At 50.9% G+C, this 13506-nt stretch overlaps 1 protein-coding gene across 8 annotated transcripts in view; it reads left to right on the top strand.

Moving 5' to 3' along the window:
* Positions 1-13506, top strand: part of LOC121594108 (la-related protein Larp4B-like) — a 50888-nt gene that overhangs the window by 29131 nt on the left and 8251 nt on the right. For all 8 annotated transcript variants that reach the window (XM_041917062.1, XM_041917065.1, XM_041917069.1 and 5 more), the window contains 5 exons: positions 6440-7142; positions 7214-7463; positions 7549-7689; positions 7781-8152; positions 8237-11954. In XM_041917062.1, the coding sequence (XP_041772996.1) occupies positions 6440-7142; positions 7214-7463; positions 7549-7689; positions 7781-8152; positions 8237-11954 (5184 nt within the window). The remainder of the gene's footprint in view (positions 1-6439; positions 7143-7213; positions 7464-7548; positions 7690-7780; positions 8153-8236; positions 11955-13506) is intronic.

The following is a 13506-nucleotide window of genomic DNA, read 5'->3' as shown; positions in this document are numbered from 1 at the left end:
TATATTGAATGTGACCGATGGGAGGATTGGCATTGAGACATTGACACGAGGCACAACATATGTTCTGAGAAGCGCAGCAAAAAAAACAGCCACTGACCATCGTCTGTCTAACGCGCGGGCGCACATTGCGTGTCTGTCCAGCGAACATTAGAAAGACCCTGTCGTCGGTCCCCCCATTAGCACACGGTTCGGGGTTTCTCTGATTGCTTCACCCTCACCGACGGGTTGGTCTTTTGCTGCTGGTGGTGGAGTTAAAAGAGGAAGGCGTAAAAGAAGATCAATGTTGTTGTACATCAAAAATCTGGAAAAAGTACACTCCGAGTTACTGCCGTTAAAATGATACGACTGACTATTACTGGGTGTGTGCGCGCGCCTGTTGAGTGTGTGTTCTGGTGGGGGTTAGGGAAAAGCGGAACAAAACTCGCGGGGTAATATGATGTGAGAGTGCCGCCAGTGCAAATGGCCACACCGCCACCCCCCCCCCCCCCCTACATTCCCAAATCGCCACCTTTGGTACGCTCTCGCTCTCCCCTCCCTGTTCTCCGAGCGGGTTTGAAAGTGGAGCAGGCTCAGTTATGTTGTTTCCATCATTATCGGCTTATTCGGAAATATGATGGCGTTGTTGTTGTTGTTGTTGTTGTTGTTGTTGTTGTTGTTGTTGTTGTTGTTGTTGTTGTTGTTGTTGTTGTTGTTGTTGTTGTTGTTGTTGTTGTTGTTGTTGTTGTTGGCTACTACTCTCCTCTCCCCCCATCGCTCACCTTTTTTTCTGCTGTTGCTTCTCTTAGTCGATATCGCGCCGTGTGTGCACACATAAATCGTTCGGCGATGATGATGATACAATGTTGCAATCGTGTTTAGTATGGTGGCATTGGGAAAATTAACTAGGAAAAACAACATTAGATCGATGGTGAGAGGGGTGCATGACAGGGAAGAGAGGTAAGCCTATATCACCAGGCTAAAAATGAGATTTCGAACTCTCTGACAGGTTTTTCGTTGTTGTTGTTTATGAAACAGGATGTATTATAGACACCTTGGCCGAAAAAGGAACCTAAGCCAAAGCAGCAGCAGGGTGGCGCAGGTTTCGATTTTGTTTGCAATTTCTGAATGTTGTCTTTTTTTGCAATTACTTTTTACCCAAAGACGACAATAGTGTTGGGTAAATCTGATTCAGATTCATGAATCTGAATGAATTTTTGGAATGATTCAATGAATCTGAATCTCGGATGGAAAGATTCATGAATCTCAAATATTAATGAATCTTCAAAGATTAATGAATTTCGAAAGACTCATTAATCTCGAAAGATTCAAGAATCTCGAAAGAATCTCCAATCTCGAAGATTAACGAATCTCTAGGGCTTCATGAATCTCTAAAAAATCATAAAGCTTCTTCTTCTTCTTGGCGTTACAACCTACGTGGTCATGCCAGCTTGTACAGGCTATCGAGACTTCTTGGCAAGTACCACGCAGTCGGATAGTTTGTTTTGCTACAGGGATACGGTCCATGCAAGGCTTAAACCCACAACGGGCAAGTTTTAGCTAGGATTGAGCAAATTCAATATTTTGGAAATCATACATCTCTACAGATTCATGAATCCCTAGAATTATATGAATTTTAATGGACTTATGAAGCTTATAGATTCATGAAGCCTTCGAGATTCAAGAATATTTAGAGATTCATGACTCTGATGATTCGTGAATCTTTGAAGATTCATGATTCTTTGATGATTCGCTATTGTTTGGTTTGCTTATAGAGACTTTGAGCATTTGAGCTTCATTCGTGTCTTTCATAGATTAGATTCGTGAATCTGTAGAGACTCATGAATCTTTAAAGATTCGACTCGAGATTCAAATCACTAATCAATGAAGATTCATATGAATGAATCGCAACGAAAGAATGATGAAACTCAACACTAGACGGCAATATTAATTATAACAAATAATATTTATTATTATTATTATTTTTGACAATATGCTAGCAAATTCATGTTCGTTCATGTATGTTCGCAATTTTTGTTATAAGTTGAGCGATTCTTATTGCCTTTTCATTCATTTTTTTAAATTTTTAAAATCGATACTTATGCCTCCAAAAACGTCAACAAATGACGAATCAACGAATGAAGTTACGTGTTAATTGATTGTTTGGTACACTCATCAACTCGAACGACTTAATAACACGATCTTATTGGATTCAGGCCCGGAATGGATCGTCCCCCCGTAGTAAGGACTGACTATCCGACTTGATCGTTTAAGTTAGAAAGCTGGAAATTCAGCATGTTTTAGTATAAATATTTATCAACTTGTTTGATTGCATTTTGCATCTTCGTTTTTAGGCTTATAGAGAGTTTTTTTTACGTTTTTTTTCATAGCTTTACTTGTCTTCTTCTTCTTGTTTGGCACAACAACCGCTGTCGGTCAAGGCCTGCTTGAACCCACTAGTGAAGTGAGCTTGGCTTTCAGTGACTTATTGTTACCATAGCAGGATAGTCAGTCCTACGTACGGGGGCACGGTCTATTCGGGACTTGAACCCATGACGGGCGTGTTGTTAAGTCGTACGAGTTGACGACTGTACCACCAGACCGACTCAAGCTTTACTTGTATTACATTTTAAAATCTCTTTTATGTCTATTTTTAAAGTTTAATAACCACTTTTGCGTGTCAGTTTGGTGTGTTCGTTTGTGTGATGACAAAGCCGCCAGCTGCCATAGATCAAGTCTAGTCCATGTCCATAAAACTAATTGAAAACATTAAACTTTTTACTGTAGATTTTTTTAGCATTTCGTCATGGTCGTGGAAATGCACTTCTTGAAAACAATATTGAAGCATAGATATTGAAGTTGAAAGACAAGATGTTGAAGAACATAGCGTTATTTTACAAAGATAGACAGTAGAAAGATATTCTCCGATATTCAAAAATCCCTTCAGTGATCGTCTTCAAGCTCGATCACTCTTTTGCATCTCTACTTCATCACAATATCCTCAAATATTATTACACCTTCCCTTTTGCCCCCTTAGACCACTCTGCCCATTGTGATCTAGAGCGGCTGGGGGAACTTTGTCGGGTTTGAACTTTCGATCGTCGTCTAGCACACTGATTAAGGGCATATAAACTCGACCGACAACAACAACTGGGGTGCGCTTGATTTCGTCGCCGCGTCTGTCCCGAGCTAGCGGCGACTGCCTGCTGATACCCTCCCAACGGTACCTTTTTCCCCTCCCTTCCCACCCTGTTGCGTCTATACTTAGATTATGTCATCGGCTACTTGCCCTCTGCCGGTCAATTCTCGCTCGGCGCAACGGTGTGAGCGCTTGCGTGTGCCGCCGGGGCTGCCCCAGGGTTGCCTTTTGCCGTTGTCCACTTTCTACACCTTTGCGGATGCAGGAGGATGCGCAGGGTTGGTGGGGAGTTACTGTGCAACAGAAAGTCAGCACATATCCACCCCCTACTACTACTACTACTACTGCCACGACACACACCATAGAACACACGGAAAGGTCTTTCTTTTCCCGGCATGGTTTGGTGCTGCGCGAGCGCTTCGACCGATTGGCGAACGAAAATAACCTACGAACTCTCTCTCTCTCTCCCTCTTTCTCTCTTTTTCGCCTTTTCCTGGCACTGGCTGGCGGACTGGCTACACCTCTTGACAACCCCATTTTGTCATATTCCGGCACACGGTGTGTCCACGCGGCAGCAGCACTGCGTCTGTCTATTTCGGGTTCGTCTACGACGCTGTGCCCCCAAACAGCACGTCCTCCTGGGCAACGTTCGACACCATCTCTCCATCTCTCTTACCAAACGGGTTGCGTGTCACCAACACCCTGGTTTCGTCTTCCCAGCTGTGTGCGCCGCTTGGTGATGACAGATGGGGGTAGAACTGACTTGACCGACTGAGTCTAACTTTCGCACCGATCCCGAGCGAGTCGTTGCTCTGTGCCGAGACTGTAGCATGAACGAACTCATCTTAGCTCTAGCCCCCGTTCTCAACACGCCCGGCCCCCGGTACCATCGAGACACGATTGTAGTCTCTTCCACAGCACATGAGGGAATGGCGGCACCCGAGAGTCAGATTTGGATCATTCGATGTGTGTCTGTGGCCGTTGTTCCATTGCCCGCATCCACACCTCGTCCCATCGCGGAAATTCAGCAGATTGTTGGAGTATACAGTCTGAGAGAGCAGGGAAAGGGGTTTCTCAGGGAAGTTGCGCAAACTCGACTCGGCCGGCGACTGACCTCCAGTAGTGTAGACCAGGGGCTATTTTCTTACTGGCCACATATGCTTGGTGCTGGGAAGAGCAATAATGCTACCAGTGAAAGATGGCATTTAAAGGCCAAAAGAACACATTATCTTCGGGTTGTAGAAGAGAATGCTGTAGCTCATCTGTTGGGAAAGTTATTTGACATTTTAAAACTGAAATTCAAAATGAAAATGAAATTAAATCATGAAAAGTAATTACCGATACTACTTCAGAACCTTCCATTGGAGACTGGTAAACCTTTCCAATACAACAGTTCCCCTCTATTGGTTTGGTTTTGTTCCTTTTTTCAGCCCACCAAACGACTTGTGCTCGGTTTGGTGTGTTCCGCCTTAGCACAGAGGAGACAAGGTAGAATGCATTCTAATTTGGCACCCCAAAACTCATCCACATCGTTCAAAAAAAAAAAAACGGAGTCTCCCTTTCCGTTCGACCAACGAAGCGTGTGTGCTTCCAATGAATTATTTATGAAGTTCTTCCGTGTGCGGTTGGTGCACCTTCTTGTTTTGCTTGACGACACACACGCACACACACACAGGTCCAAGGTAAAGTCCGAATATATTGGGAAACGGGGAGTCTTCGTTTGCTTCGCCGGTGTGCTGTTAAACACACACACACACACCCCACAGCACACAAGGGTTAAGAAGTTTTCCGCTCCGAAATCGTTCTTTTAGCCGCAGCCAAAGAAAAGTCTATCTTGTAGCAGAGTGTGTTTGGTTGGGATATGTTGGCGCTGGGGATGTGGGACTTGGGCTGGCTGGCTGGCTGTCCGGTGTTTTCGGGATGCAATTAAGACTTACGAGTCGACAAAAAACTATTGGGGCGTTACGCCAAGGAGAAGAATTAGCTCTGACAGTATAGGATTATGATTGCTGACAAAGATTCCTCATGCATCATGTTGGTTTTAAGGTTTTACTTTACATTTTCTGGTTTCAAACTTGTGGTTGTGGCCATAAATTCTATAATTTGTAGAATAAAATTGACAAGATGAAGATGAAATTGATATTGTTCTAGCAAGGTCTGTAAGTTATAGGATTTCGAATCATATAAGGGAATAGTTCAATCACTTAGGGAAATGTTGCAAATTGGTAGGGGAATGATGCAAGCAAGCTGTGGAAGTTTGCAATCATATAGGGGAATGTTGCAATCGACTAGGAGATTTTTGCAAGTATACTGTGGAGCAGTCATCAGACTATGGGTGCCGCTGTAAATATCTTACAATATTTTTGTTAATTTTACTACCTTATCATGTTTAATTATGGCTCCGCAGCAGGATTTATTTAGTTTATCATGTGTAGAGCTGAATGCAACACGAAAACAACTCCAAAAGATGCTTTTTAGAAAACATCATCGGTATCAATTCGAAGCTTTTTACACCGGCACTCACAATCTGATGACAGCTCGACAGTATGCTTGCAACATTCCCCTACCAATTTGCAACACTCCCCGGCAAGCTGCAAACTTCCTCAGCTTGCTTGCAACATTCCCCCAAGTGATTGAACTATTCCCTTATATGATTCGAAACCCTGTAGCCTTTTTGTTTTTATTCTATCTTGACAATTTTAAATGATATGTGACAGGGAAGAACGTATGTGCATTCCATCATCGCACAGAATGGAGTAATCTATTATTAGGCTTGTGCTAAATTTGTAACCGCATTGGGGTACTCCTTCCTTTTTTACTGCATTTTATGATGCATTAGTCGCCTTGGAGCACGTTGAACGTATAGTTAAATTTAAAGTGTGGAGTAGTAGAACATTGCTGTTAATTCCTGTTTTAACAATTTCGACATGGAAGTATCGACTTTCGATGTTAAATGTTTTCAAAGCACTCGAATGATTTTTTTGCTGAAGCAAATAGCAAAAGTCTCTTTTAAATGGTTTGAAATTGAAAACGAGAATCAATTAAATTGAGGAAATTGAAGGAACATTCAATGAAAAGCCATTCGTACATCCCTCGTACACCTCGTTCTCAATGTACGGTTTTAGATTGCGAAGTGTAACGATGAACGAAAGACAGAGGTGTTTATTGGGGTTTAATCTTCTTCTCTATGGCGGCCCCCCTTTCCCGCTCTGAGATAGATGTAATCAATAGTAACCAACTTTACACGAAACATGGTTTCCCTTTTCTACGATTTCTAATCAATTTTCCTTGCTCTTTTCATGTCTCCTTTTACCGAAAAAACAGGCTACGTGCTGATGAATGGTGTCGACAACACAACAGGCTTACTGTCCACAAACGCTTCGAGCGCGGTTTACTCTGCCCCCGGCGTGGGAGCGGTCTCGGTCGCCACAGTCATCACACCGACAGCAGCAGCGGCAAGCACAATCATAACCAGCGGAATGTCCAGCATGACGATCGTAGCACAGCAGCAGCCCGCACCACCAGCCGCTCCTCAAGCGGTGGACTACAGTGCCCTGAACGGAACCGCTGCTGCGAACGAAGCATCGACGGCTGCTTCCAACGCCGCCGCCGCCACACAGGAGTACTACACGGACGGCGGCACCTCGCCTGCTACGACGGCGCCCGTTACCAACGCTGCAATAATAGCCACGGCCAACACTAGTAATAATAGTTATAGCACTCCTGCCCTCGTCAGTAGCCATCCGCCGAGCAGCAGCAGCAGCAGCAACAATAATGGCGTCAGCAGCAGCAGCATCATCACCGACGGTGCGGCAGCCATCACGGCCGCCACCGACGTCGGAAAGGTGATGCTGATGGACGGCGGGATGGTGGGGCCGCCAGTAGCGAACAGTGGCGGCGGTAACATCGTCGTTTCCAGTGATAACAACAATCCTACTAGTAGCAGTAGTAGTACCGAACACAACGGGATGCCTTTAGAGCAGCTGAAGCAGCTGCTACAAACACAGCTTGATTACTATTTTTCGCGGTAAGTGTGTGTGTTTTAAAACCCGTAAAATCCCTCCAGCTAATCGAACCCATCTATCACTCTTTTTGCAGAGAAAACCTTGCGAACGACACATATCTCCTGACACAAATGGACAACGATCAGTACGTGCCAATCTGGACAATTGCGAACTTCAATCAGGTGAAGAAGCTTACCAAGGACATCAAGCTGATAACGGAGGTGCTGCGTGAGTCCCCGAACGTGCAGGTGGACGAGGATGGCCTAAAGGTGCGCCCGAACCACAAGCGGTGCATCGTGATATTGCGTGAAATATCGGACAACACGCCGGTCGAGGACGTTAAGGTACTGGTAAAGCAGCCATTGGAGCAATGGAGGGGACCATAATTAACGTACGCTTTTTTTGCATGTTGTGTTTCCGTTTGTTTAGAATATTTTCCAAGGCGAAAACTGTCCGCGCTTCATTTCCTGCGAATTTGCCCACAACAACTCGTGGTACATTACGTTCGAGTCGGACGAAGACGCCCAGCGAGCGTTCCGGTATTTGCGCGAGGAGGTGAAAGAATTCCAGGTGCGTACAACGTTTGCTCCGCTGCTTCGCTTCGGGTGGCCACATTTTCGGCAAATAATTACATGTTTTTGTTTGCTTTGTCTGCTTCCAGGGTAAACCAATCATGGCGCGAATAAAGGCCAAACCAATGAACCGGCTACCGATCACACCGGTAGGCGGTGTGCCGATGAAAAATGGACTGAACGGTTTCCGGACGACGCCGCCGCCGGGTTCGGCCGTGGCGGCGGGCGCCGCTGTCGGTGGTGTCATACCGCCGTCGGCAGCTTCGGCCACAGCCGCCGCGGCAGCAGCGGCAGCCGCGGCCGCCGCTGCAATGGGCGGCGTAACGACCGCAGCGTACGACCCGGTACAGACGGCGCCCCTGAATGCGGCCACCATTGCGACCTACCCGAATGGCCAGCGGTACATACTGCAGCACAATGCACCGTTGCCGCAGGGCTACAACACGGCCGTGCACATGTTTGTGAGTGTGGGAGCGACTTTTTTTTGTAGTGCTTTTATTTTTGGTGACGATTGGATGTAATAACACTTTCTCCTCTCCTTTCAGCCATTCCAGCAGCAGCCACTGTACGGCGGCTTCGTGCCATCGTGGCAGCCAGCTCAGGGCAACTATTTCGAGATGAGCCCGTACCTAACGAATGGCATGCAGCCGGTGACGGTTTATCCGGCCAGCGGTGGTGCTGGCGGAACGGCGACAGGTGCTGGTGGTGGTGCGGCTGGCGGTGGCAAACAGCAGAACGGCCGGTACGGTGGAGTGCCGGGCGGTGGCGGTGGCCACCGGCAGAATCCTCGCAACAAACGCCAATCGCAGCAGCAGCAGCAGCACGGAGGTGGAGGAGCAAGTAGCGATGGTCAGTCGGTTACAACGAACAGCGGTGTCGCCGGTTCAACCGGTATGCACCGGCAGCAGCAGCAGCAGTCGTCGGGCGGCGGCTACCAGGCGCAAAGCGCAGGTAGTGCCGGCGGTGGCGCTGCCACTGGGGCCGCCGGCGTCCAGTCGCAGGTCGCCAGCACGTACCAGGCAAGCGCGGCGGGCGGCGGTGGCAAAAGTGCCGGCCTGCTCGGTGGCAAACCTTCCACGGCCGCCGGCACGACGGCAACAGGTGCTGCCGGTATGGTGTACCTTCCCCAGTACACCCACTACCTGGCTGCCGCACCACTGCAACATCAGCAGCAGCAGCAGCAGCAACAGCAACTTTACAGTGGCCAACAGCAGCAGCAAACGGACGGTGGAGCGATGGAGCTCGTTGTACGGCAGGGTATGCAGCAGCAGCAGCACGTGTACGAGGACGAAACCGGTGCCAACAACGTGCTGGTAGTGCCCGCCTACACGACGGCCGGTGGCGGACGCAAAAACTCCAGCACAAACGCGTCGAGCGCGACGATCATGTCGCTGGACGCCACCCAGCAGCCGTGGGTGCCGAACCAGCCGCGGCGGAACCCGCGCCGACGGAAGGACGAGATGATGATGCCGATGGACGGCGGTGTTGCTGGGGCCGCGGCCGGCGGCAGCATGTACGGCAGCATGCGGCACGGTACGATCTACAGCGGCAGTAGCAGTAACGCTAACAACGGTAGCAGCAGCAGCAGCAGCAACAACGGCGCAGCCAGTGTGAATAATACCAGTAGCAATAAGGTTATCATGCATACAACTAGTCTCAACCAATTGGCGCCTTCCACCGGTGGAGGAGGAGGAGGAGGTAGCGGGGGCGGTAAATACCAGGGCCGCGGGGACCGTGGGCGCGGTGGTGATAATAATGGATACGCCGGCGGTCTCATCGCGTCGGAGCATCACGGTGGCGGTGGATACCACTCGCAACAAGGGCACCATCGGAATGCGGTAGCAGCACCGTCTGGCGGTGGTTTGCTCGATTCCAGTTCTTCCTTTCAGCAGCACGGTGCAGCAGGCGGTGGACACAGTAAGCAGCAGCAGCTGCAGGATATGATGCACCACACCCAGCAGCAGCAGCAGTACCATTCGCATCCAATGAGTCAGCAACCTCACCTAGGCCATCATCAGCAATCGCAGCAGCACCACCATTCGTCCTCCTCCTCGGGTGCGAACAATCACCAAACGCAGCAACACAGCAACACCAGTACCAATCCTCACGGCCATCATAATCAGCAGGGAGCGGCGGGACAGCAGTCCCAGCCGCACCAGCAGCAACACCATGTGTTGCAGCAGTCCTCCCATCAGCTGCACACGGCGCAGCACCAATCGCAGGGCTCCGGGTCGCACCATCACCATCATAACCAGCAGCAGCAGCAGCAGCATCACCACTACCACCAGCAGCAGCACCATCAGCAAGCGATCGTCGCCCCAGGTGGATCGTCGAACGCTGGAGGCGGTGGTGCTAGTAGCGCAGCCAGCAACGGGGGCGGCAGTACGGCCGCCAGCTCCAACAGTGCCACCACCACCAACAGCAACAACAGCTCCAGCACCACCACCAGCAGCAGCAACAGTACCAGTGTTCAGTTCGATCTCGAACCAGCGGCATTTCCGCCCCTTCCGGGCCACGAGGGACGCAGCCTCATCACGACCGGGACCGGCGGGTCGGCCGGTGGTTCCGCCAGTGGAAACGCCAGTGCGGGCCGCTCCGGCTCGAAAGGGGGTAATGCTTCCGCGGCCGCCGCCGCCGCCACCTACGGCCAAGCAGCGCAGCAGCATCTTCCGCCCGGTGGCGGTGCTGTAGGCAATGCTTCCGGAACCAGTGCCAGCAGCTCCACGTCTTCAACCATCGCCCATCGGAGTGATGCGTCGGATGGCGGAGGCGGAGGACTCGCGTCCAGCAGTGCCGCGGCAGCCGGTGGTGCGTCGACCGGTCTGCTATCGGGTCCGGTCGCCGCCGCACCACCGCCCGTCGTTTCGGCCTGGGGCGAAAACCATCGGCTGGCGGACGTCGTCAAGGGTACGGCCAAGGGCGTACGGGCACCGGGTGCGGCGACGGTGGCGGCCATCGTGGCCGGCACGGCGACGGTGCCGGTCGTTTCCGCCAACAGCAGCAGCAACGAGCTTAGCCTGGGCGGCAAGAGCGCGACGGAACCGAAAGCGGCCACCAACGAATCCGGTCCAACGAACAGCAATGGCGCTTCCGGTGCATCGGGAACCAGTAACCAGCAGCAGCAGAATAATCATCTACCTGTGATAAAAGGCAGCACAAATGCCGCAACGAGTGGAGGCAGTCAAACTGCGTCCACGCTTTCCTCCTCCTCCTCCCACTCCTCCGCCTCGACCGGTACGACACATTCGTCGGTCGCTGCCGCCAACAGCGCTGCTCCGGTATCGACCGGCACCAGTACGGCCGATAAATCTACCAAGACTGACGTATCGTTGTTGCAAATGGCGGCCCCGCCTGCCACCGCTGCGCCGACGACCACCACCTCCCGGGCCACCTCCACCGCGACGCTCGAGAGTGCGGCGTCGGTAGTGAAGGGCGAGGCGGCCGCCTCCGCTCCTCCACCCACGACGGCCAACGCGGCAACGATGACCTCGACTGATTTCACTACCAAATCTTCTTCCTCCGGTACTGCCGCCGCCGCCGCCACCCCATCCGTCACTTCTGCTGGTGGTAGTGGTGCGGCGAAAAAGTCGTCGACATCGACCCCCGCCGCCACAAACACTACCGCCACCTCCACCAGCCACGCTAACACTTCCTCTGCCGGTAGCAGTAAATCGTCCACCTCGGCGGCGGCGGCGGCACCACCGCCCCCACCACCAACCTTCTCGCTGCAGAACCATCCACCGTTGGTTCCGCACGACAGTACTGCGGCGACAGCCACCGTGCCCGCCGCCACCCCTCAGGTACGGCTGAGCTACGCCCAGGTAGCGCAGCATCTGGCCGAACAAAGCAAGGACAGCAAGGAGCAGGCGTCGTCGCTTCCGTCCCACAATCATCATCACGGTAGCGATAAGCTGACCGGCTCTGCCATGGGTACCACTACCACCGCCGCCAGCAGCTCCTCCGCTTCGTCGGTCGGTGGTGGTGGTGTGGTGGAGAAAGAGAACAGTAATGCATTAGCAGGATCGTCGGAGAGCAACGGCTCGACGGCTGTAGCAGCTTCAACTGCCACCACTGGAGCTACCGTCGCGCACGGTACTGCCGGTGGTAGCGCTGCCGCAGGGACCGGCAACAACAACAACAACAACACCGGTGGATTCATTGGCGTTAGCAGCAAGCGGAAGGATTCGGGCTCCGGTGGCAGGAGCTCAACTGGTGGCACCACAGCGCACCACCACCATGGTGATGGTTTCCGAGAACAACGAGGTATGTGGATGTGAAAACATGTGCTATATAGGGGTCATCCATAAACTACGGAACGGCAAAAATGAAAATATGAAAACACTCTAAAAGCAATCCCTTCCCATGCAATAAGTAATTATTTGACGTATCTCCCTCATTCCTTCTTTATCAATTTCTGTGATACTCATTAATCTGTTTTATTATGTATCAATGTTTCCTTGTTTTTCACATAAAACTGCATGTTTTGACACACCCCACGTTTTCTACGTTTTCCAGTAGTTCTCATAATTGTAGGACTGGACTCTACATTAGTGATGGGTAAATACGATTTTTTACCGGAGCCGGATCGATCCCACTCCGGTACCCCTCGGAATCGGACTTGGAGTTACTCCGGACTGTTTTACCGGGGGGGGGGGGGGGGTTGCGCACGAGCAAACCTCCGGACTCATCGACTCCGAGTCCGGATCAGTCACTCCGGATCACTCCGGATCACTCCGGATCACTCCGGATCACTCCGGATCAGTTTTCGTACATATTGGATATACGACTTGAAAGTCCATGAACTCATCAAGAATTGTCTAATCGATAATGGACAGTCATTTTGAGAATTAGCAATTGTAACGTCAACCTAAACTACTCGCCCGGACTCTGCCGGTTTCGTTCCGACTCAGCCAAACTCACCCAGACTCATCCGGACTCATTCGGATTCATCAGATTGATCCGGACTCATTAGATTGATCCAGACTGATCCAGACTGATCCGGACTGATCCGGACTGATCCGGACTGATCCGGACTGATCCGGACTGATCCGGACTGATCCGGACTGATCCGGACTGATTCGGACTGATTCGGACTGATCTGGAGTGATCCGGAGTGATCCGGACTGATACGGACTGATCCGGACTGATCCGGACTGATCCGGACTGATTCGGACTGATCCGGACTGATACGGACTGATCCGTACTGATCCGTACTGATCCGTACTGATCCGGACTGATCCGGACTGATCCGGACTGATCCGGACTGATCCGGACTGATCCGGACTGATCCGGACTGATCCGGACTGATCCGGACTGATCCGGACTGATCCGGAGTTTAATCCGGTTATGATCCGGAGTCGGAGTCATATTTTGCGCACCGGAGTCGGAGTTGATCCATGACTCCGCTCCGGATTACCCATCACTAATCCGGAGTAATCCAGATTGATCCGGAGTGATCTGGAGTGATCCGGACTGAACCCGGAGTGATCCGGAGTGATCTGGAGTGATCCGGAGTGATTCGGACTGATCCAGACTGATCCAGACTGATCCGGAGTGATCCGGAGTGATCCGGACTGATCCGGAGTGATCCGGAGTGATCCGGAGTGATCCGGAGTTTAATCCGGTTGTGATCCAGAGTCGGAGTCATATTTTGCGCACCGGAGTCGGAATTGATCCATGACTTCGCTCCGGATTACCCATCATTACTCTACAGAAAAATAAATTTAGGGCTTGGGAATTGGATTCTATAGCACCCTGGATGGACAAATCCTATAGGAATTTACAAGAATCCTGTCTACTAAGGGTGTCATATAGT

This window comes from Anopheles merus, chromosome 2L, assembly GCF_017562075.2.
Source record: "Anopheles merus strain MAF chromosome 2L, AmerM5.1, whole genome shotgun sequence".
NCBI classification, from domain to species: Eukaryota; Metazoa; Arthropoda; class Insecta; order Diptera; family Culicidae; genus Anopheles; species Anopheles merus.
Note: the sequence above shows the minus strand (reverse complement) of the source record. Positions and strands in the feature narration are given on the sequence as shown.